Source organism: Nannospalax galili, unplaced genomic scaffold, assembly GCF_000622305.1.
Source record: "Nannospalax galili isolate Female #2095 unplaced genomic scaffold, S.galili_v1.0 scaffold898, whole genome shotgun sequence".
Classification (NCBI taxonomy): Eukaryota; Metazoa; Chordata; class Mammalia; order Rodentia; family Spalacidae; genus Nannospalax; species Nannospalax galili.
Genome location: NW_008342399.1, coordinates 2,411,644 through 2,437,528, shown reverse-complemented (window position 1 = coordinate 2,437,528; position 25,885 = coordinate 2,411,644). Strand labels below are relative to the sequence as shown.

Here is a 25,885-nt window from a genome sequence, read left to right as displayed (position 1 = left end):
GTCCTCTTCCCTAGACACAGAGCATCTGGAAATACTCAAGAATTTATTTGCTTCTGCTCTCAAAAACCATGATGCAATCAACTGCAACTTCTGTTCCCACACATCTTTCCTTGAAGCTTCTGGTTATCTGTTCAACTCTTCTTTAAACACTGTTCCAGCTCATGAAATGATTCTGAAACTATCTTCAACCCAAACTGCCTCACAGGCAAAATATTATCAAAGGAGAGTTCATATAATAAACATCTGCTACGCCTTTTACTCTGCCCTACAAACTGTAATTCCTGGGACTTTGATTATGTCCTCTCAATTAGGAAAACCAGTAGAAAGATATTTTGGTCATAGAAATACATTGCAAAAAAAAAAAAAAAACAAAAAACAAAAAACTTAGAGAATATCTTTTTGCATGAAATCTTAGTGGCATTTTTAGGGGTAAATCCACAAAGGGTTCTATAGCCATTAGAAGAGATTTACTTTAGCCCTTTCCTTTTAAATCACATTTATGTGCAAGTCATCAAAAATCTTTACTCTGTGGACTTTTCAGAGACAGACAATATGAAAATATCAAATACATATGGCACAAAATAAGTCTCAATTTGCAAATAAAGATAGGAAGTTGAGCCCGCACCAAACCCGGAGAGATGAGAAATCCCCTGTCCTTTTTGTAGTCTAATTCTACATCTACTAGCTTTTCTTTTGATAATCATGACTAAAATGGCTAAAACTTCAATAATACCATTTAGGTGAGTACAGTTCCCAAGAAAGAAAGCAGATCAGAAAGAACCTCATGCCCTCAAAGTCTGAGGCTTCTGGTGAAAAAGCTATTCAGTGAGACTATGAAACGGAATTTCAGATATGAAACATTCTTGGGAAACACCCAAGATCAGGTGTTCCTCTAAGAAGCTGATATCTAGTCAGTTTAACAGGTTCCAAGCTATAGATCAAAGTAGAGATTAAACTGGTCCTGAACTCCAGATCTTTTCATACCATTCTGACTATTTTAGGGTCTTTAAGTACTTTTCCCTCCTCCTTACTGTCGCTTTTTATATGTCAGGCTTTCTTTAGGTTTAATTGATCATTCATCACTCTGTTATAAAGTATTTTAAGGACTATTAGGGCTCTGTGTTCTTGTTTACTGCCTAGAGTGCTTGAAGGAAAAGAACTGGCACAAGCAGGTACCCTGGGCTAACTGATAAACCTCTCTCCACAGCTGCTAGAACTTGGACTTGCTGCATGGCTTCACAGAAATCACTCACTTCAATGTCAGTTTCACAGATTCTAATGTTGACAAGACTTCAGAGGTCACCCAGTCTTAGATTTCCCAGCTGGTGCCAGAATGCCAGGAAGATCTAATGGGTATGTTTTGGCAATTGTTCTTCCTTCAACAGTCTATGGCCAGTTCCTCTCTAACAGTATAATTACAGACAGCAGGCAGAAAATACGATGCAGCAAACTTAGAAATATGTATAATATTTATAATAATAAAAAAGTGAAAATGTCCAATCTCTTGCTGCTTTCTGAATCTACTTCCAACTCAGTATTTTGACCAGCGTACTAGTGATTTTCCGACTAACCAGGGCTTAATTTTCAATCTCCTTGTTAAGTCTGTTGATTTATCTTTTTCTCTTCCTGTGCAAAATCCATTTCTCTCTTCACATCTACTGCCAACTAATATAGGACAAGTCCTTTATCTCTGCATGCAGAGAAAATTAACTTCCCTCTAAAATTTACCCATTTCAATAAAAAAAATCTATTGCTATTAATCTTCACGGAATACCTTTGTTATGATAAACATTTCTTCCTTAGATAGTGATTATCTTGCAGATCATTAAAAAATGCTTCTTGAATAAGTGATATACACTCAAAACATAAATTTCAAAAGATCTAAGAATTCAACGGCAAGTTACCGAAGTGAACCCACTGAAAGAAACTGTTAATAACTTATGTGTGAATGAGCTTACCATTCTAAGACATTTTATGTACATACATAAACAGGTATATACATACACATATGTATCAAAGCACATGTATACACAATACATAAACTATAACTGTTCTATAACAAAGCTCTATAGTTATTCTTTTTATCTAATAATTCTGTAACTTACTCCCTAGGAAATATAAATATGTAAGAATTCTTCATTCTTTTTAATCACTGCACAACATTTACTGTATGTTTATAAAACAATTTAAGCAAATTTCTATTGGTAAGCAGTTTTACTTCTTGCAAATGGGTATTATTTCATGTACTGGGAGGTTAAATATCTGAAAGTAGAATTGTGTCAAAGAGCATATGCATTTATAATTTTTAAAATGTTACCAAAGTTCTCTCTATAGATGCCATATCTTTTTTTTTGTTTGTTTTTTTGGGACAGGATCTCACCATATAGCCAAGGTTAGACTTCAACTTATGATCCTCCTGCCTTAGCTTTCTGAGTGTGGATTACAGGAATGGGCCACAATGCCCAGCTTGGGTGCGGTACCAATTCATATATCTATTATCAACATATACTGACAGCAGATTAAAACTCTCCCTTTCTCCTGCCAGCATTTTCCTCTAGAATCTATTGACCTCATTTCTCACTACTCCCCAAGAGGCCCTACTCTCTCTGATGGCAGCCCCTACAAAGTCAGCTCTCACCTCAACATTCCAATGAAAGTTCTACCTTTTTTTGTGCATATTTGTTAATACCATTATCCTTCTTTCAATCTGCCCAAAACATTTTAAAACATAAACTTTGTTACATAAATATAGCAAATTTACCTATTATCTTCTGGATTTGAACTGTTACACATAGACGATCATCCTAAAAAATTTATAATCTTTTTGATTGAAGTGATTATAGCATATTCTTCCTTTGAATGGTTTTAGTGAATTAAAAAATACGCTTATGTCTTACAGGATTCATACTGAGCTCAATATTGTATAACTGTATTAATTCAACTGTGAATCTAAAAATATCTTTGCTCTGGAAATTGTTACTGAGTATGTTAAAGCTGTAATAAAATGCTTCTTCTAATCATGTGGTTATTAAATTAAAAAAAAAAATACACTTGTGGCTGGAGAGATGGTTTAACAATTAAGAGTGCATACCACTCTTGCAAAGGACTCAAGGTTGGTTCCCACACCCATATCAGGTGGCTCTCAACCACTTGTAATTCTAGTTCCAGAGAATCTTTTTTTTGAAACAGGGTCTCCCTGTAGCTCCAGCTGGCCTGGAACTCTGGAACTCGCTATGTAGACCAGGCTGGTCTTGAACTCACAGAGATCTGCCTGCCTCTGCCTCCTGAGTGCTGGGATCAAAGGTGTACACCACCACGCCAGGCTTCATGTCACCTAATTAGAAGATCTTTGAAAACTATATCCGGGGCTGGAGTGATGGATCAATAGTTAAGAACACTGACTGTTCTTGCACAAAACCTGGGTTTGAATATCACCACTCATACGGCAGCAAACAATTGTCCATAATTCCAGTTCCAGGGATCCGTTAGCCTCTTCTGTCTTCTGCATTGTACAACATGGGTGCACTTACCTACATGCAGGCAATACACGCATACACAGAAAATAAAAATAATAAATAAAATATATATGTAAACTATATCCATCAAGACAATGAATTTGTATCAACAAGAGATAAAACAGAGATGAGTGGAACAAAACAGTCTTCAAAACAATATGAAGACATGACACTAGCAGAAGTGCGAGGCAACTTAAGAACATTGTGTTTCAGTAAATGGCCCCGGGACAGTTAGGTGGTTCTTACGCCAAAAAATTATTTTTGAGCCTTACCTCATATCATATACAATAAATAAGCCACGTTTAATCGTAGATCTAATTCTAGATCCTAAAAATAAAAAATTCTAAAGCAAAATATAGGAGAAAAATTTCTGTAGTGTTGAATTGGGCAAAGATTTTTTAGATCGCACCAAAAATATAATCCATAAAAAAAAAAAAAAAAGGTGATAAAGTAGACGTCCACCAAAGGTAAAACCACACTTTGAAAACCACGCTGAGTGAATGAAAACCTAAGACTGAGAAAAGAATTTTCAAACTCAGTAACAAGAAAACAAATAAAAAATAAGGCAAAAAATTTGAACATTTTGCCAAAGGAGTTATCATGAGACAATTACAAATTAAAATCACAATGAGATAAAGATGCACTGGTACAGCCTGATTGGTTAGTAAAAACACTGAGAAATTGGGTACTGCTGGGATTATAAAATGGTCTAAGTACTTTGGAAAGCAACTGATAATTTCCTTAAAAGCTAAACATCTGTCTTCCATGTGCTCCAGCCTTTCTCCTCCTCCTTACAGACCCTGCAGAAATGAAAGCACACATCTGTACAGACTGACACATGGATATTTTTAGCAGCCTGAACTGCCATGGAGTGTGAGCCTCTTGGGGACCTATTCATCACACCAGGGGAGTAAGGATAATCATCTCAGATCACTCTGGGAAAGTTGACCCCAAAGCCAGGAAAATACCTGGAAGCTTCACCCCCATACCCTTCCTATCACGGGGCTGACCAGAGGGAAGAAAAGCATAGAATCCAAATTCTGTGTATGTGTATGGGGGGGTGTGCTTTCCTCATCACCAAGGCCCTGTGGATCTTTGGAGAGGCATGAACTATGCCTCTGCCAATTTGCTATTGTCTAATTACAGGGTCATTAAAAATCATTAACTATCTCCCAGGCTTGTGGCAAGGATTACCAAATGAAAACTAAAACTAACCAAAGCACTCAGCAGTACTAAAGTATAGAAGTGCTTTTAAAAATTGCTCTAAGAGTTTTTTGCCTCCCCTTAGACTCTTAGACTTAAAAAAAATTATGTTTAGGTACACAGAGTATGTTAACAGGAAAATTTAAGACTGCCTTTTACTGCTGAAGAACACAATCTCCATGGACTCAAAGGAAAATGTCCACTGCATAAACTTGCATGCCCTTATTCCTAATGAACCCCACTTCCCCTCTCCCCACAGGCAGAAATAGATTCTTACAACACAGGCCTGGAACAGTGCTCTCGCCTTCCAAGGAGCCATCACGGCATTTCTGCTGATTGAAAAATAAAGCTATTTTGGTTCTTTGGCTGACTGCCAACCCAGGACCTGGAGACATGCAGGCTGCCATCTGCCTCACCCCAGCTGTTCCTGACCTGCCATCCATCTCCAACTAAGGAAGCCTGTTTTCTGCCAGGTCAACTAGGTAAACGATGAAGGATGCTTGAGGCCAAGGTATGGCATGGATGAATATACTGTCAGAATATGGCCAGCCACCCAGTTGGACTTGTCATTACTGGGAGGTATGTTGCTCTCCATGACAACACGGGGATCCGCATTCATAGAAAAAGAGATCTTCCTCTGAGCTCTGCAAGTCTTTTTCACTGTATGATAATGAATTCAGCATTCTCCACATTCTTGCTAAAAACCACAAGGCGCCTTCAAAACAGTAAAATTCCTAAGAGAGAATATGTTGTATACACTGGCGATGTCTCTCACCCTTCAGGAATGACCATTATTATGTTGCAGGTTAAATGATCAGTTCTGATTATTAATGCTCTCAGAGTAAGAGGAACAAGTTTCATTTCATGCTTCAGTAAACCACAGTGGTCCCTCAAATGACTCAGTCTAAATAAACCTTTAAGACTGCAATTTGCAAACATTTTCAGTGAAGAGGGCACCAAGTGGAAGGGAGAAAGCCTCAGGGCTTGTATTTGTATGCCATTAGCATAGACATCAACTGCAGATACAGGATTTGTTAATGCTTGCTATAAACATGCAAATAAAGGCTTTTACCATGGCAGGATTTTCCCTACCTCCCGCATCTGTCTCCACCTCTAGGCTCAATGGTCTATGTATGGACAGCATCCGTGGACTGGGGAGCCCAGTTCAGAACGTGTTTCTTTTCTGAGAACTGTAAACTGTCTCTCTACAAAAGATTCATTATAGGGCTCTGTCTACCTGGGATGAGTGTTACAGTTCTCAGAGAATAAGCAGCGGCAATAATCCAGACTTGAAGAAACTCGATGGATTTCCTTTTATTTGTTATTCTAGCTTCCTCCTGTTTCACCATGCTCTGCACCATGTTCTCTTGAATCCCTTTTGCCTTAGCTTCCTTGGAAGCAATCCTAGCTCTGTCTGGGATCCTTCATGATAAAATTCTGCACTGGAAAATCCTGCACTGTTTTTATAGCACTGCCCCTCTGCCTGTATCTGAAGTTTGTGACCCCCTTGCTCAGGCGGGCAATGACTTGCCCTCATACTGTTTGGTGTGCTCAAGCAATCTGTGTCTTAGCCTCTGTAGCAGTAAGATAGAAAGGTAAAGCTAATGCTTAGGAATATTGCAAATGATAATTAAAAAACAAAGGTAGAAAGGCTTCTCTCTTTCAAATGGCAGCGAAAAGGCTTGGAGTTGTAAGCAAAAATACTCTCTCAAAATTTTTTTTCTTAATTACTTTTAAAAATTGGCATATGATATAAAAACAAATATAAAAAGCAGCCAGGTGTGGTTGTACCCAACTTTAATACCAGCTCTGGGGAAGGAAAGACAGGAGGCTCTCTCTGAGTTCAAGGCTAGCCTGGTCTATGGCATAGTGAGCTCCAGGGCAGGCAGAATTACAAAATAAGACCCTGTCTCAAAACAAAAGCACAAACAGATCCCCAAAATAAATGCAGTCAATGCTTAGGCCCTTCTATCAGATGATGACCGAACTAGCATGGTTTGTCATGTCACATCTCACCTCACTGGCCAAGGATGGTGGTCCAGCCCACTGTGTCCCGCCCCACCCCGCCCCACTTTCCTGACTGGTCTTGGGGTCTGAAGAATCTTCTCATTTCCAAACACCTTCTTCCTGCTCTAGTGGGAACACTAAGAGATTAGGACTGTGTCTAATCAACTGGAAATCACAATATCTATTAGCTATATGCTAGTCTTCTTCCACAAGGTCTAAACAAACTACAGTAAGAAAAGAAAGCCATTGTATAAAGGAAAACAAAAACCTAGAGTACTCCAAAAGGCCTGAGAAGGAAGCGGGACTAAGATCAGGCAAAAGAACCTACTGTTCAAACAAGACCTCATAACAGGCCCTTAACTTTATTTTTTTTTTTTTGCATCTTGAGCCCTCTGGTAGGTGGGCTGTGGACCCCTCCTTGGAACTGGCTTCTCATAACTGAAACCAATTACACTGAAATATAATTATGAAGATACTAAGAAATCCCAAGATAAGATAACATATGTGTGGCATCATTAATGCCACAAACAGCACAAGCCAGCAGCAGGTTTAATTACTGATTTCTAAGCTGCGATGAGCATAATTTTAAAGAAATCTGCAACAAATGTGATATAAAAAAACCCCAAGGACTCCAACTGTGGAGAAAGACACAAATGCTGCAAATAGCACAGTCATCTGTGGTCTATATTCATCACTGAAGGAATGCCAAACATTATTGAGAAGTTTGTGACAATTAAAATATAACTTTTATTCTTACCCAATTGTAGATCTCTCTAAATGTCCTCTTCAGACCCCAAAATATAAAACAGCTGGAGGCATGGCTTCTCTGGTAGAGCAAAGGACCTGTGGCAGCAGAGCTGGGCCTCACCCTCCCTCTGCTCATTGCCCTCCCCCATGTCGCTAAGATCCAGTGAGAAACCAGCTCTAGGGCTTCGCAGAGAACCTGAAAAACACTCTTGAAGACAGGTATATTGCTAGCCAGAAGGATATCTGTGCAGGAGCTCTCTGGGGTCTGTTTCCCCAACCTCCCAGCCTCCCATGCCTACTGCACGCTGTCTCTGGTTCAAGTCCTTTGTGGCATCTTATTTCAGCTCAGGTTTCTTTGTTACACCAACACTTAACATGCTTTGTTTATCAAGTTTTTATGTTTTGATTCTTTCACTTTGTTTGAACCTGTCCACAGTCTGAATCACTTTTATTCTTTATTATTTTATCTTTGTCAACTTACGGACTGCCTTGGTCATCTGTAGTCTGCTTTGGTTTAGGGCATCATATCCTTTTCTTGACATTTCCTTTTCTATCACAAACGACTGATCACAGTGTGGCTCAGAGACTACTGCACAACTCAAACACAAGTGTCCAGATGTTTGCTCCTTTCTGCTGCCTCAAAAGCAGTCTTTCCATCCCTCCATAAAAGATCCCTGGTGCCCCAGTGATGCTGAAGTCCCTAAGATTTCATATCTGTGTAATTCTGGAGATTTCAAATTGCCAAATGGTAAGGCGGTATGTGCCACAAGTCCTGAGAACTGCTGGAGCTTGGAACCGCCAACTCCACACCAGATATAAAGGCAGAAAATCCCATCAGTTCTCCACTCTTCAGCCAGGATATGTTAGTGGCTCTACTCTGCATGTAGCGCCAAGTGGCTAGACTGTGACAGGGAAGGAGATGAGCCAAAGCCATGTGTGGTGATGAGCTTTACTCTAAATGACAGAATTTCTTGAGGAATAAAAAATGCTGTAGGCAGGCCAGATAGAAACTGAGCTGTCTAGGATTAAGAAGTTGCTCCAGCTGGGTGTGGTGGCAAAAGCCTTTAATTCCAGAACTCAGAAAGTGGAGGCAGGCAGATCTCTGAGAGACCTAGTCCAGCCTGGTCTACATAGTGAGTTCCAGGATAGCTGAAGCTTGACATTTCCTCACTCTTAGGCCTGTGATTTTAAGGTCCCTCTGAGAGGTCTGAGGTCATTCTGTGTAGGGCTTATAGTCACATCAAATCACAGAAGACCTAATTAGTAGAAATAGGAACCATAGAGCAGTAGGTCTCTTGGTGTTGTTAATACTAACCCCTGATTTCAGTTACTTCAGAAAAACCCCAAGGGTTTGTAACTTATGATTTATTTATTTTTTCCTGAGGCACATGTGTTTTGTATATTCTCTGAGACAGGGAAGCAGGGGTAAGACATTTAGGCAGTGAGCGAACCAAGCTGACCTCCATTATCTGTCTATATTTCTACCTAGGTGCTCACAGACAAAACAGTACCCATGAAGTCATAAAAATGGTCCTTTTTAAAAAAGCTGAGAAAAAGTTAGCTAACTTTCTTGGTAATGAAAGAGAATAGAATTTAAAATAAAAAAATCTTAATTAGAACATCAGTTCTCGTTAAAGCAGAAAATGAGACGTTATATCAGACAGTGGCTCAGGTTCAGCGTAGACAGGAGGCCTCATATTACAATCTATATGGAAATAGGAAACAGAATTTTATTAGTCTTTTGGTAATGCTCTGGACCATTGGATATCTCGGGAAGAATGTGAACCATGGAAGGTCTTACAGGTATACTTCCATGTTGGAGGACAGGGACAATGCCTGATGTATTCATCACTATATGCCCAGAACCTTGAACAGGGTCTGAATCCATAATAAGTTCTCAGTAAAGACAGCATGCTAAACTAATGATGGGTACCTGTAAATTTGGGACAGGTTTCTCTCAAATCTATGAGTGTGTCTTAGAGGATGGAATTCTAAGAGATAGTTAGAAATAGGAACTATATTCTGCATTTTGATATGAACAAAGTAAAAGAATAAGAGTTTCTCAGATACCAGCCCAAATACACTGTTCAATATAGAGAAAACCACTACAGGTGCCCTGTGACCCAAAGGGCCCTATGGGGAGCAGAGCTTCCTCCCATCAGGGATCCACGACATCTGCCTTCAGGAAGGGTAAGAGGGCACTTGCAATCTGATTTCAGGGCCTACAATCTCAATTTAGGATATTGCTGAAAGCAAGCTTAGATTAAAAAACAAAACAAAATGACAAAAAAAATCCCAACCATTTTTAAGGTATGGAATACAGGCTACTTGAAATTTACATTTAAACAGAAAATATGAAAAAGGTGGTAGAATTTATCCAGCTCAGGGAGGGGGGAAGCCTCATTGCTATTTAGATAAATCAAATAAAAGAAAGTTGAGTCAATTTTCACTAAAATTAGAACATTAACTTTTAGGGATAGATGAAAATAGCTAAAAATTCTTTTTATTGAAACGATGCAAAATAAAATAGGACACCAATGCAATGTTTACTAGACACATTTTAAATTTCAACATAAACATATTTTTGGACTGTAGAAGATAAAGCAAATCATAAACCAGATTTTAAATTTTACTTATTTTCATTTTAAGTGTACAAGTGTTTTGCCTGAATATATGTGTGCTTATATCATGCAATGCTCACAGAGGCCAGAAGAGGGCACTGGATGCTTTGGAACTGGGGTTAAGGATAGTTGTTAGCCACCATGTGGATGCTGGGAACCAAACCTGGGTCCTATAGAAGAGCAACCAGTGCTCTTAACTGCAGAACCATCTCTCCAGGCCCCATAAACCAGATTTTAAAAATAGCAATCACAATAAAAATTTAACTGCATCATTCTGACAGATATCTGACAGGTGAAAAAAAGAAATCAACCAATAGGATAAATCATAACTTATACAATTCTATTTCACAAGAATTAGATTATTCTAGTCTAATGCTGTACCGAACATCTTCGTACATGTAGGCAAGCATATCTAGTTCACAGAGGAATTGTTCACAGCTCTAAGAATGAGCTACTAAACATTTTAAACTTCAGTGCTAATTGAAAAGAGGTGATGAGATGAATAGTTCTACATAGTGTGTTTCCTTCTTTTCTTTTCTTTTTGTCTTTTTGAGTCAGGATCTCCCTATAGCCCCAGCTGACCTAGAACTCACTACGTAGACCAAGCTTGCCTTGAACTCACAGAGATCCACATGCCATCACTCCTGGTTCATATACAGTTTGTTTCTATCTGTCAAAAAAGATGACAGAAGAAATATACAAGTTGAGTATCACTCATTTGAAAATCTAAAATCTGCAATGCTCAGTCAAAATCTGAAACGTCTTAAGCATTGATACAATGCTCAAAAAGTTTTGGGTTTTAGAACATTCTGGATTTAGATATTCATATTAGGGGCTGTGGAGCTCTATGCACATATTCTAAAATACAAAAAGCTCACAATTCTGAAATATTTCTGACCCCAAGCATTTCTAGTAAGAGATACTCAACCTGTGCACATCAACCTGTGCACATAAATAAAACTTTTTTACATATCAGAATGGCAAAAATCCAAACAGTGGCTCTTTGTTGCCCACGCTGTGTAGAGAGGCCTTTCTTATCCAGTGCTGGTAGGAATGTAAACTGGCAAATCATCAGTGAAAAGCAATTTTGTAACAGCTGTTAAAATTTTAAGTGTATAGATTCATGAGAATTATGTAAAAAATTATATATTTGCAAGGGTATTAATGATAAATTACATATAATAAAAATAGAGAAAAGTCTAAAAATCCTTTAATGAGGCACCAGTTTAAATAATGAAAATATGAGGGAGGTAAGGAGATGGCTCAGCCAGTAAAGTGGTTGTCTTGTAAGAAGTGAGTTCAATTCTCATGACCCATGTAAAAAGCTGGGTGTGGTTGTAAGCATTTGTAACACCTGTGCTGGGGAGGTGGTTAGACAGGCAGATCTCTGGGTCTCACAGACCAACGAGCCTAGCCCAATCAGCAAACCTAAGGCCAGTGAGAGACCCTGTCTGAAAAAAAAGATGGTGGACAACTGAGGAATGGTACCCAAGCTCATCTTTTAGTCTCAATATGTATGTGCACACATGTGCCTGCACACACACATACAAATACACACACAAATTATGAATATGATACAGCTGTAAAAAACTGAAGCTTTCTGCTAATGAAAGATCTCTAAAACATAAATTTATATAGTGAGGTATCAAACACAAAATATACACCATGTTTTTGTTAAAAGGGGGAATGAGGGTTGGGAGTGTACCCCAGTGGTGACACGTATGCTTGGTATGCAAAACCTGAATTTGAATTCCCCAGCACTGTTCTGGGGCTATAGCTTAGTGGTACAGCACTTGTATAGTATGTGTAAGGTCCTGGGTTCAATCCCTAAACATACAGAGAGAGAGAGAGAGAGAGAGAGAGAGAGAGAGAGAGAGAGAGAGAGAGAGATACAGCAGCAGAAAAGAAGAGGAGGAAAATAAGGTGATGAAAGTGGGTGTGAAATCAGCCATATGGAATAAACACTTACTTGTAAATATAGTACTCTGCGTGATCTATATCTTCTCGAGATGAAATGTTGTCCACAAACTAAAAGGAAAAAAATAAAAATTATGCCATATATTTGGTTTAGTTCACATACTGATCTTCAAAAAGATAGATGGTCATTTCATTGGAACAATTCTCCTGTGGTATGCCTCCATCCTGAAAACCCTTCAGGCTGATGAAAATGAAGAATATACCATGGCCCCACTTCCATGTGTAGAACAACTTCAGTTTAAAAAAAGGAGGTGGGGCACTGAATGACTGAATTAAAAGCCAAACTGGAACCTTGCTCAAACAGGAATAGCTTCCCATACTATTTTTTTATGTGTAGTCATCACTCATCACATTTAACTTTAGACCCTTGACTTTTCTCTACATCCTAACATACAAGGCTAAAATGTCTTAATGGCTAAAAAACTTGTGTTCAAAACATAAAAGTCTAAATGTAGAGAATTCAGTTCATAGTCATTTTCACTCTAATTTTAGTACTGATATGAAACAATGTAGCATTCCTCTACCAACAAGCCTCCTTTCAAACCACAAGCTCTCTGAGCACTGAGGTTGAGGATATAGCTCAGTGGCGGAGCATGACCAACATTCATGAGCTCTGGGTTCAATCTCCAACACTTACAAAACAAAAAGATAAAGTGTGAAAAATTTGGGAGCATATTCTCACCAATAATCTAAATAAGTAGAAAAAAATAAGCCAAGGATGGATTCTGCTCTTCAAGGAGAAAATCACAAGTGAGAAAAAGTAAGAAACCATGCACGCTGCGAGTGTAACTAAAACCCCTTGAAGAGGGAGAAGGGAGTAAAAAGACAAGACTTTCTAAAAGTAACTAGGACTTGCGGGTTTGATTTAAATATCCATTAAAGGCCAGATAACATGTGGTACAAACACAAGCCCTGAGCCTGAGAAGCAGCTCTCCTGATAGCTTGCTGTGGCATAAACAGATGGCACAGCCCCTTTGGGACTTAGCTGCTCCATCTGCATAAACAGCCAGAGGCTCCTGCCCTGAGGAGTATAGGGCTCCAGTGGAAACACACACAGAAGCTCTTTAGACCTTCAAATGCTGTCTAAAGTCAGGTAGTACAGCCCAAGAGGGCTTTACCACTGTGATGAAACCAATGGTGCCACTATGACAAATGTGAGCCCCCAAAATTTAAGCTATGGCAGTTGAACTGTTTCCCTATTAGGAAGAGGATGGAAAAAAACAAGAAAGAGAAGCCTGGGACTGAAAGAAAAGATTATTTCTTTCCTTCATCTGAACTGACTAATACTTCATATTATAGGATGCCATTCATTTCTACAAAAAGCTGTCATAAGATCTCATCCCCTCTCAGAGGGAGATCCTGTCTTCACACCGGAAATGAGGTAATCAAGAGGAGCCCATGCTGCCCACTATCATAACCTGAAATCATGATCAAAACAAGACCAGACACATCTGATGAAGGCAACAGAAGAGAACTTCGAGGTTCTAACCTTTGTGCTTATAAGTTGTATGAGCTTGGAAAGTGATTAAATCAGTTTATGTTTCATAAATGGAATGCTTATCTTATATGGCTCCTGTGAAAATGAACAGAAATAATGTATACTAAGAAACTAGTCCAATAACTGGCACAGAAGACATTCTGTAATGGTCCTTACCAATAACTATGCCTGCTTCCTAGCCTGGTATTTTCCTCTGGTTCACTACCTATCAGCAGTCAGTTTTATGTTAACATTCACTCTTTTATATACTCTTTTTAAAAAAATATTTTATTTATTTATTTCATGTGTATGACCATATTGCCTGCATGTATGTAAGTGCACCGATGTCATGTAATACCCTTGGAGGTCAGAGGAAAGCATTGGAGATCCTAGAACTGGAGTTACAGATAGTTGATAGCAACCATGTGGGTGATGCTATTCGATACTGGGTCCTCTCCAAGAGCAGTCGGTGCTCTTAACTGCTGAGCCATTTCTTCAGCCCCTCTTTTATATATTCTTATCAGCCGTTGAAAACACTGTTAGAACCAGTACTCTGAAGGATGTATCAACTAAAAAAATGTTATCATACAGTAGAATAATGTATCCTGGGCTGGAGAGCTGACTTAGCAGTTAAGAGCACTGACTGCTCTTACAGAGGACCCAGGTTCGATTCCCAGCACCCACATGGTGGTTAACAACTGTCCTAACTCCAGTTCCAGGGGATCCAATGCTCTCTTCTGACCTCCATGGGTACTGCATGACACAGGTGCACATATATACATGTAGGCAATACATCCATACACATAAAATAAAAATAAAATATTAAAAAAAAGAATGTATCCTGAGAAAAAAACTAAACCAGATATATAGTACTAACTATGGAGTCTGGTATATCTATTACCTTTTATTTGAGCTACTACATCATGAGATATCTATTAGTAATTACAAAAACATATTACACTATGGAAAAATATTTCCTATGAGGACTATTGTTTTTATAAGCAGCTCATCAATACCGCCTGTCTTGCCTTTCTTTCTTCTTTGAAACTATTATGTTTAAATGTTCTTACCCGTGATATTGTCAAAGAACTAACAGGCAACTTTCTTTCATATGTTTTGTCCATTAAAGATGCAAGATCAGCTGTGAAGACAAAAAAAAAAAAAAAAAAAAAGGAACCCTGTTAAATATATACATTTCTTAAGCAAAATCGAACAGACACAGTTCCTGCCAGATGGCCGCCAGTGTTACAAAGTCAGAGTCAGTATTAAAACAGATGCTCACTCTTGCTCTTTTTCAGAAGCTGTTTTATACAAATTAGAGGGTACACTTAAAGGGCCATCCATAAAGTTTTCAAAATGATTTGTTGAATTGGAGAAAGCATAATATTTAAAAGCATATATTTAGCTTTAAAAGAAATGGATAGAGTACTTCTGGAAAAAAAGCATAAAGTACCACTTTTGTCAGACTCTAGGGAGAGAAACCAGAGGAGAAAGCAAGGGAAGGAGGCCTCTCCTGGCTTACCCATTTATTCCTTCCACATTGTGAACCAGATGAATAGATTAGTCAGTTTAAAAGTCTCCCTCAACAAATCGGAGATGTTCCCTGACTGTCCTTAGTGATTTTTTGCCACTAGTTGGGTCCTTTCAACAGACCATCCTTGAAAATACTTGGTACTTCTGACATCACAGTTTCATCTCAGTCTAAAATGATCTGAAGTCTCAGGCAAGACCATCTCCAAACTGTTTACGTCAAGTCATCTCATTCTCAAATTTACAATATCCTCTATCACCCCTCATTCTTAGCTCATGATTTTATTGTATTTCACTGAGAAAACAATGCATTGAAAAAGAATGTCATCCTCCCTGCATCAAATCTGCCAGGCCACTACCATCTGTGTCCAGACATTCTGCCTTCTATTGTGACAAAGGATGAATGGCATTAAAAACAGCAAAAGACCCTCCCACGCCCTCATCTGCTCCATAGTTACCTCTTTACTTTGTGCCCCTAAACAGCAAGACTCCCTGAAAGACTCAATTTCGATACAACCATCAGTATTTCTTTGTTCCTACCTTTACTCAGATTTGGGTTTCCGTAACTCTACTAACACCAATGAACACCTCCAGATTTTTAAATCCAGTGGCTAAATTCTCTCTAATTTTCCTTGATCTAGCTAGCTAGCTAGCGGTACCTTTCAAGAAAATATTTAGCTCCCCTCCATTTCTCAGGATCACCTCTTCTGTTTCTAGATCCTGTATTGCCCCAAGTCTCAGTAGAGGAGTATATTAGGCTTCACCCACTGCACTCAGTCCCCATGAAGTCAGTCTCCCCGACAGCTTTAATCGTCATTGTTGGCTCCATGTGTACATATCTACCCTGACTCTGGCCTTTTAAATTCCAGACTTGCATTTCCAAATGCATGCGTGATATCTCCACTTGTGTCTAATGAGTCTCTCAGCATTAGATGTCCTTTTAATTCAACTTTCCACCTTAAATAAGCTTTCCTCAGCTTAGTAAAATGCGATGGCTGGCTGACTCAGGTCAAAAAAGCCAGAGTTATCCCTGATCCCATTATTTTTCATACTCTATAAGCAATTAGTCAGCAGTTCCTATGGCTCCAGGTTTGAAATATATACATATCTATCTCTTCACCTCTACTGCTAAGCTATGGATCTTTTACTTCTTGAGCATGGTTTAATAACTGCCATGGGGTTTGGGGGAAGGGGGATAGCATAGTTGATAAAGTGCTTACCAGACAAACATGAGGACCTGAGCTTAGTCCTCAGCATGTATGTAAAAAGTCAGGCATGGTTGCATGTGCTTGCTATCCCAGAACATAGAAATGGAGACAGGCAGGCTGCTGGGATTAGTTGGCCTAGCCAACTAGGTAAGTTCCAGGTCTGTGAGAGACCCTGTCTCAAAATACAAAGTGGACAAAGCTTTGAGGAATGAAGCTTGAGGCTGTCCTCTGTGCTCCACCCACACATGCACAGATGGTCATGTGCACCCACCACATCCACACAAACACACACAAATAACCACCTTACCATTACAATCTACCCGAGCAGGCTGAGAGACGCTTTTAAAAGACAAGTCAAATCCTGTTATTCTCTTTCTGAACCAAAATATTTTCTATGAACTACAAATGCCCACATAAGCTGTTTTTTCTCCCCGTCTCTTACAGTAAAGAAAAGCAAGGGCTGCATTCACTGATAAATCCTCAGTTTACGGAAGGGTTCCATGAAGAACACTCAGGAAATAGCTTAAGAAATTAATAAAAGGCAGGACAAATACTCAGTGATTGTACTAACAAGGTTTTCATACTCCTAATGGATGAAATTAATCTCCAGTAATGAAATGTGCAGAAATGACTGTGTGTATTTGAACATCTTCTCTCCTTCTTTCCCTGGGGGACCAGTCCCTATGACTTAGTAACAAATGGGGAAAAACAACTTTGCAAAACTCCTAAAAACAAATAGCCTTTTTATAACTATTTTAAGAGATTGAAACGTGATTATAAAATCTATAAAACTTACAAACAAATCATTAAAAATCCTTCCTATTAAGGCAAATTAATACTGTCAAATAAACTTGCTCATAAATTGGATGTCAAACAGCTCTTATGCTACCAAATCTTTATGTTCACTCTTATGTTACAATAACAATCAGTAAAAGGAATCCCCTTTCTTCGAAAAAAATATATATATGTATTTAATAATTTATTTTTTATGTGTATGAGTGTACTGCCTGCACGTATAAGTGTACCTATGTTCTGTAATGCCTGCAGAGGTCAGAAGAGGGTGTTAGATCCCCTGGAACTGGAGTTATGGATGGTTGTTAGCCACCATGTGGGTGACAGGAACTGAACCTGGGTCCTTTGCAAGAGCAGCCAGGGCTCTTAACCACTGAGCCATCTCCCCAGTTCCCCAAATTTATTTATTTATTTATTTTGTCTTTTTTTGAGACAGGGTCTCCCTGTAGCCCCAGCTTTCCTAGAACTCACTATGTAGACCAAGCTGGCCTTGAACTCACAGAGATCCGCCTGCCTCTGCCTCCTGAGTGCTGGGATTAAAGGTGTGCGCCACCACGCCTGGCTATATTTTTTTTAGAAAGAAAAGATCAGGAGCTACCAGCTGAATTAAAAAGTCCCATAGGTCTTTTTCCCTTGTGGCTTCCACATAGTGCAGTGTCTCACCTAAAACTGGATTGAGAAGTTTTGCTGATCACCTTTAAGCATGGCAAACAGATTCCATCTGAAGCCTTCACACCAAGGCATCTTCAGTCAAGTGGAATCAGCTAGGGCCTCAAAAAAGGCAACAGTTGCAGAGTCTGCATCTGATGAATAACATTTCCATACTGCAAGTTAGAAAGGTTTGCTGCTAAATACAGTATGTAACCAGTAACCTCACATTATAGCACTAATGTGATGAATGAGGCAGAAAACAGCATAGAGTGAGGAGAGCCAGGAAAGGTGGGACAGCTGCAGCCTCCAGAGGGCCAGCACCACAGGCATCTGGACTGTGGGCTTCCATAGTCGAAGCCACACTTATGCTTCAGTGAGGGGCCAGCAGATGCCCAAGTTCTGTTCAATGGGCTGAGCCAAAGATCTTGTTTTGCCTGTTTCTCAGCTCCTCAGGAACATATACTGCAACTGATGGCTGTGGGCAACAAAGACTGTGGAAAAACAGATCTGAAATCTGAATTCTTCATTTAACAGAGCTTTCAGCTATACAATGTGGAAATGTTTAGAAGATGAAATGCAGGCTAGTTTTAAAGTGCCCTGTTTGAAGACAGTAATGACATTGAGGATCTAAGGCCATAAAAAGTTTTACTGAGTATCCTGACTTTTTATAATTTGGTGTGTGACGCACACAATCCTACTGGGACATTTGAACTTCTTAAGGGTTTAAAACTTTGAATTTCTAGGCCTCACACCCAAAGTGAGAATCAAATTCTACAGGTCTAAGGTAGACCAGGGGTATCCAACTCTTTAAGCAACAGCTCCAGCAACTGGTGGGGCAGCCAGACTAGTGTGTTATGTTTGAGAATTACCATGCAGGGAAGAAACTGGATTTAGATGTTGCTTCTAAGCTCCAAGAAGATATATATCAGAAATTTTATTTCAGAGTTGGGTATGGTGGTACACACCTTTAATCTCAGCACTTGGGAGGCAGAGGCAGGCAGATCTCTCTAATGGAGGCCAGCCTGGGATGGTCTACATGGCAAGTTCCAGGTCAGCTGGGGATACATAGTGAGGCCCCTGTCTCAAAAAACCCCCAGAATAAAAATAAATAAACTTCTATTTCTGGAATAAGATGAACTATATCATCTTTTTGTGAGTCATTTTAAATGCTGACTTAATTTTTAAGCAATATTTCTTCTTAGACATATTTGTCAGACAACTAAAAAACTTCAGAGGGACATACTGATACATACTACTCATTCCATGTCTAGATCCCTATCTCTCACCATGCATAAAACTCAACTCCAAATGGATCAGGGACCTCAATGTAAGACCTGTACAACGTAAGCCTGAATCAGATAGGGACAAAGTAGGGAATACACTGAATCTTAGGCACAGGAAAGGATTTTCTGAACGGGATTCCTACAGTGCAGGCATTAAGTTTGACAACTGACAAATGGAACCTATGAAACAAAAAAGTTTCTACATAGCAAAGGACACTATGAGTGGAGTGAAAAGGCAACCAACAGAATGGGAAAAAGTCTTTACCAGCTGTACCTCTGACAGAGGGATCGTATTTAGAATATACAACTCAAAATACTAAACATCAAAAACAAACAAAAACAAACCAATTGAAAATCAGGGCAAGGAGATGAACAGGTAGTTCTCTAAAGATGAAACATAAATGGCTGAGAAATACTTTTAATAGTGTTCAATATCTTTAGTCAGCAGGGAAATGCAGATTAAAACCACTTTGAGATTTCATCTTACCCCACTTAGAATGGCTAAGATTCAAAAAATGAACATCACAAATGCTGGCAAGGATTTGGAGAAAGGGGAACTCTTATTCACTGCTGGTGGGAGGGCAAACTGGTACAGCCACTGTGGAAGTCAGTGTAGAGATTCCTCAAAAAACTTGAAATTGATCTGCCATCTGACCCAGCCATACCACCTCTGGGCATATACCCAAAAGACTATTCCCTACGACACAGATAGATACCTGTTCATCCATGTTCATTGCTACCCTTTCATAATAGCAGGAATTGGAAACTATCATTTTAACAAATCTATTTACCATAAAATAAAAGACAAATATTAAAACTTTTTTTCACACATATGCCTAAGCTTTCAAAAAGGGCAATATAACTGCCAGAGGTCACAGGGAAGCACTCTCATGGAGGGCTTAGGGGAGTGATAATATAGCAGTCACCTTGAGGGCATCTGCAGATACTGAGAGCTTGAGCTTTAATGACTGATAGGACTCAAAAGATAAAATAAAGACCTTTTGAAACTGGTTAGGATCACCTCATGTAAAGTCAGTCTAGAGCTACATCTATACTCAAAATAAACTAGAAAATAACTCACCCTATTAACAACAAGGACGGCTGTCCTCTGAGGATTCTAAACCAAAAATCAGCTCTTATGCCTCAGTAAGGTCTTGATTTATACTTTCTCTGTAATTGAAAATATGCCAAGTTGAGCATTTTGTTTAAAGAGCTGGTTTATAGCACAAAATCTAAAACTGCAAACTAAACTGACAAGAAGCATATCAATAGTTTCCTGAGGATTTGGGGTATAGGAAGGAGGGAAGAGGAAAGGATTACAAAGGAAGAGGAGAAAATTTTGACTTTAGAGAACAGCAAGTATGTTTATTACCTTGAGGAGATGCTTCATGATCACATACAGCTCTGCGTTTGCCAAAACTTAACTTTTTAAAAAATTTTAAAAGATTATTATTTTTATTTTATGTGTATGAGTGCACTGCCTGCATGCCAAGTGCACCTATGTCCTGCAATGCCCGCAGACATCAGAAGAAGGGGTTGGATCCCCTGGAACTAGAGTTACAGGTGGTTATTAGCTGCCATGTAGGTGCTGGGAATCGAGCCCAGGTCCTCTGCAAGAGTAGTCAGTGATCTTAACTGCTGAGCCATCTCTCCAGCCCCAAGACTTAACTTTTTTTGAGATGGTCTCTCACTTGTCTAGAGTTTGCCAATTAGGCTAGATTGGCTGGCCGGTGAACCCCAGGTGCTTAGACTACAAGTGTGCACCACCACACTCAGCTTTTTTAAGTTGGGTTCCTGAGGTCAAACAAAGTCCTTGTGTTTGCATGGTCAATAGTGATGTGCCAGAAGAGCAGCCTCACAGAAATAGGTGGTCTCAAGGTCAACACTGTAGTAAAGAAAGGCACTGAAGAAAAGGTGGGTCTTTGATTGGAGGCTAGTAGTCTCCAAAGGTTTCAGTTTTTCATGATTCCTATTAACTACAGGATATTACTAATATCCATTCAGGCAATGAATGCTAAGCCCCCTCTGGGCCTTACAAAAACCTTATCTAACTTATGTACTAAGAAAAGAGATATAGGTTACTATTGCCCTTCCTAGAAGAAATGAGCTTAGAAAACAGGCTGAAACTATGTTTTTGTCCCTTTTTAAGAGAAAAAAACAAGGACCCTTAATAGATATCACACAAGGAAGTTACAAAAGGAAGCACAAAGAAGCCTAGAGAAACTAACCAAGGAAGCAGTCTGGAGCAGGTTCTTAGATTTTCTTCCTTGGTTTCTGTTTGAAACAAGCAGAATCACTAAGGGACAAATATGAAAACAAGCCGAGCATGCACATATACCAAGATCATGAAAAGGATGGCGTGCGCATTCAGACTCCTCTCTGGAACTGTGAGCTGATGGTAAATAGAAACCCTAGGAAATCAACACCACAGAATACAACCATGGAACTCGGCAAAGTTAGGAAAGCAGACCAGAAAACCTCCATCAGGACTCAGAAGCAGGATCTGAAAAACTACTACAAGCCAAAGGCATCCACAGATGAAATGAAAGAGCAAAATAAATCTCAGCTGAAATGGGACAAGAATCAGGCGTGAATTCAGACACATCCACAGCATAAAAAGCCCAGACCAACAACAACGAAGAATCTGAAAAACCAGAAACAAAATATTTCAGTTAGCTCCTGAGTCCAATTCAGCTCAAGTCACCTGGGTCCCTGCTCCAAGCAGGGTGACACAAGCACACTTCCTCTCACAGAAACGGAGGCGCCTCCTCATCAGGCCTGCCCTCTAACCAGCACCCTACCCAGTTGCCACAAAGCTTTCTCCAGCATCCTGCTCACTGAGGGCCTCTTCTGTATTCACTAGCTGCTAACTGGCTAGTGCTGATACCTACACCTTGCACATCTTCCTCCCCGAAGAATTCTATGACTTAGTGGAGAAATGAGAAACAATCCTTCATTCAGTATTCATTTTCACCAAAGGAAGATCAGCACAGAAAGAATAAAAGACTAAAATCTTCTGACTAAAGAAGGCCAGTCCAGGGACTCATAGGGCTCTAAGAGTGCACAGCTAGAGAACTAAAACCCTACGGATAAAAATACCTGCTGTAATGCAGTCAAATGTCTCAACTGCCAGGTGTGGTGGTACTCACAATCAATCCTAGCACTCAAGGTGGAACAGTAGGGTAAATTCTAGGCAGTCAGGTCTACACAGCCCAATCTATATTTGTCTCAAATACAAATAAATAAACACTAATGCTTAAACCTATAAGTTTATAATGGCATCAATATCTTCGAAGGATACTTTGAAAATTGACTCTTGTGTACAAATTGTATCACAGGATAATTAAAATGACAATAAAGGGAATCTTGGTAAATTTCTTGGTAATAAATAAGGAACAAATGATTGGTAAGTAAAAAGCACAGTTTGCTCTTCCTAATGAAATAGTGGAGTCAAGCAAGGATCATGAATGGTCTTCAAAACAGTTAAATATCACTTTCTGATAGAAAGTAAACATTTCCTATGGTTTACTTATGACAAAAGAAAAAACAAACAAAGACCAAAAAAGCTGTGATTCTGTTGAAGCCATTTTTTCCCAGCTACTATTTACACAGGACATAGGGAGGGTGGTAGAAGAACACGGTAAACACCAGAAGGACGAAACCAGCAAATCCAGGATCTGAGAGTCTCTACAAAAGACATGTTTTCTTCAAGACACATGTCTGCATCGCATCTCTCTCTCTCTCTCTCTCTCTCTCTCTCTCTCTCTCTCACACACACAGGGTGGGGATAATAAATGACCTTCTTTGGATCCCATCCCATTTTAACAAACGTATGAAAAACAAAATATTTAAGACATTTGAGGAAATGTGGGCAGTAAGAAATAACAAGGGGTGGGATATGGATGAAACAGCACTGTCAAGGAACTAACTGATAATGGTTAAACCTGCGTTCACCCCACTCTACTGTATGTTTCTACAAAACTACTTTATTTTAAAAGGGGTAAGAGAAAGGAGAGGATATAGCAACCAACTGTACTTACATGCTTTAGTTGTATCTTTATTCAATTAGAACACTAAAAATAAATTTATAGTACCAGGAAAATGTGAAAACACTATTTCATGGTATTTAAATGATGCCTTATTTGTAACAATGTTATTAAAAGCGTCTTTACTTTTTGAAACACAGATCACTCACACACACACACAGACATGAAAGAAATGACTTGTTTCCTGGGACTGCCTCAAAATAATCCAAAGGATTAGGGAGAGGGAGCAAAGAGACAAGGGGCACCGACAGATAAGTGTTGGAGCCAGGTGGAGAGGAAGGGGTTCCTCACACCAGTCTCTCTGCTTTTGCATGCTTTACATTTTTCTCTTGTAAGGCATTTTTACAAAATAGACTGTGGTCTTACAAGTCAAGGGTATGGCTGATTCCCAACAAAGCAGGCATGGTGGGGCTCTGAGTGCGGGTGCTCCATCTCCTACACAGGTTCACTCACACTGGGGTAAGTCCTGTGCAGTACGATGTGTGCGTGTTTCAGTATGCACAATGCAATGCTATAAAGCATTTAAGAAATGAGAAAGCCAGCATGTTAACGCACAGGGACCCCGGCCATCACTAACACAGCCTTCCCAAAGACCTACACAGAAGGGCGGCAGGGTGGTACCACTCTAACAGAGGTGCCCGAGGATGCCGAGCAGCTCTGTGGTTCTCTCCAATAGGGACTGCAGGAGCAAATGCCTCAAATCGGTCCTCCTTGATCCTCCAATCAGTGGGCCCTCAACCCAAGCACCTCAGGCCCTCCAGCTTTCAATGTCCAATTACAGAGCTCCACATGAGAGCAAGGCCCTGCGCAGGCGTGCAAGCTTCCTGGCAGGCTCAGTAGCAAAACCGGTGGCCAATGCGAAATGTCTGTTTTAAGAGTTACACTGCCATCTACTGCCCAGCCTACGGGGATGCAGCCACAATCATGTTCCAACTACTCAACCAACAGCCTCACTGTTCAGTCAGATCTCAACCCAAACACTCAAAAATTAGCTTGGTCATATCACACAGAGGACCAAGGGCTGTTTGAATGAGAGGCAGTAGCATTGCTTTCCGTTACACAGTGGAAAACGCTGTCTCCAAAGGCCTCTTATTCTTCCAAGCCATCTAAATTCCAGAATCTTTTTTAAAAAATATTTTAATTATTTTTATTTTATGTGTATGCGTGTAATTGCCTGCATGTAGGTAAGTGTGCCCATGTCGTGCAATGCCTGTGGAGGACAGAAGAGGCTATCAGATCCCCTGGAACTGGAGTTACAGACAGCTGTTAGCTGCCTGTGGGTGCTGGGTCTTCAAACCCGGGTCTCCTGCAAGAACAACCAGTGTTCTTACCCGCTGAGCCATTTCTCCAGACCCCTGAATTCCAAAATCTTATTTCACATCAAACATTATATATGGGGCAAATGCAAGGGACTCATTCATTCCACATTATTTCTGGGGTGAATGTCAGGCAGTAAGGCAGACATCACCAGCATCTCTAATTTACAGCTACAGCCACAGAAGGTAAAAGCAGAAAGCAGGACACAAAGTGCACACTCTACATCACGTGGGCTAAATGGAGCAGGAGAAAGCAGTTCTGACTGGACAGGGATCCAGGATGTGCCAAGGTACTGGAGGCAGAGGGGCAGCAAGGGCTGAGAGGCATTCAGGAAATGGTAGCTCACACTGTTTTCCACAGGCTGGTCTGAACAGGGAGGAGTCAACTGCCTCCTGGTGACACTGATGTGTTGCAGGTTACTATTCTCATTCTTGGGCTAAGAGCTTCTGTTTACTCAGGTAACTAGGACAAAGTTCCCTGGATTTGTGTCCAAATAACAGAACTAACTGTACCTAACAGCAAGATACCAAGTACAGTGTCCTCATCTCATTTTTCCTCCATTCCTAGGGAAATGTTAACAATAAGGTTTCCCAGAATTCATCATTCCCTTATTTGCAGTTCCATACCACTGTTCATAATTCATATATGGCACACCAGAATGATCTTTGTTATATAATTCTTTTGAAGCTGTGCTGGAATCAGCGATACAACAGTGGTTCCTAAAGGGAGTATTATTGAATTCAGAAGGTGTTTTAACATATGGGTGTATGGCAGGGGGGGTTACGGACTTTCACAATGACCGGAAAGCATAGCTGGTATTTTTTGGACAGAAGACAGAGAAATTGCATAAATATGTAATGCTGTGACTCCCCACATCAAAACATTGCCTTTGTTGTGAGCCAAAAAGCGAAATTCAAATACAGACCACAGCAAGACCAGGGAAAACTCCACGGAGATGAATGGGTACTGGAGGTATTGGTATAAACTCATTATTTCTGGGACAAGAATCAAAAAGACATCAAATACCCAGATCTTGGCTTCTAATAGCATTCCCAACTAAAAGGAATGAGAGCTCCTGAGAAGGGGGCCGAGTCCAGGGTTAAACAAAAAAAGTACAAGATAAGCTTGTGATGCATTATTAAGTGAGAAAGTAAGCAAGTTATGAGAAAGAGAATATGGAAGCTAGCTTGAAAGCATATGTACTAGCCAGCCAAGTTGGGACCACTAGATCTCCAAATAATTAATAATGGTAATAAACCATTAAAAAGAAATCTTACAAATCAACTAGATGTCAACATAATGTATGACCTTAAAGAAATAAATGAGAAGAAACAGAAAAGGAAGGTCTGTTGTTATACACTGGGTGCTCACCAGTAAATACGAAGGGACTGGAGTTGGAAAATCATCACTTTGCAAGCATCACAGTATAGACTGACTTAGACCAGCATGAATGGGTAAGAAATCTAAGAGGAAACTTGAGAAGCAGCAGAATATCTACATTATATTAATGT

The 25,885-nt window shown here is 39.7% G+C and overlaps 1 protein-coding gene across 2 annotated transcripts in view; it reads right to left on the bottom strand.

Annotated features, from left to right (window-relative positions):
• Nucleotides 1-25,885, bottom strand: part of Mrps27 (mitochondrial ribosomal protein S27) — a 96,041-nt gene that overhangs the window by 61,041 nt on the left and 9,115 nt on the right. For both annotated transcript variants that reach the window (XM_008838477.3, XM_029566148.1), the window contains 2 exons: nt 14,618-14,688; nt 12,063-12,121 (listed from right to left, as the gene is read on the bottom strand). In XM_008838477.3, coding sequence (XP_008836699.1) covers nt 12,063-12,121; nt 14,618-14,688 — 130 coding nt within the window. The remainder of the gene's footprint in view (nt 1-12,062; nt 12,122-14,617; nt 14,689-25,885) is intronic.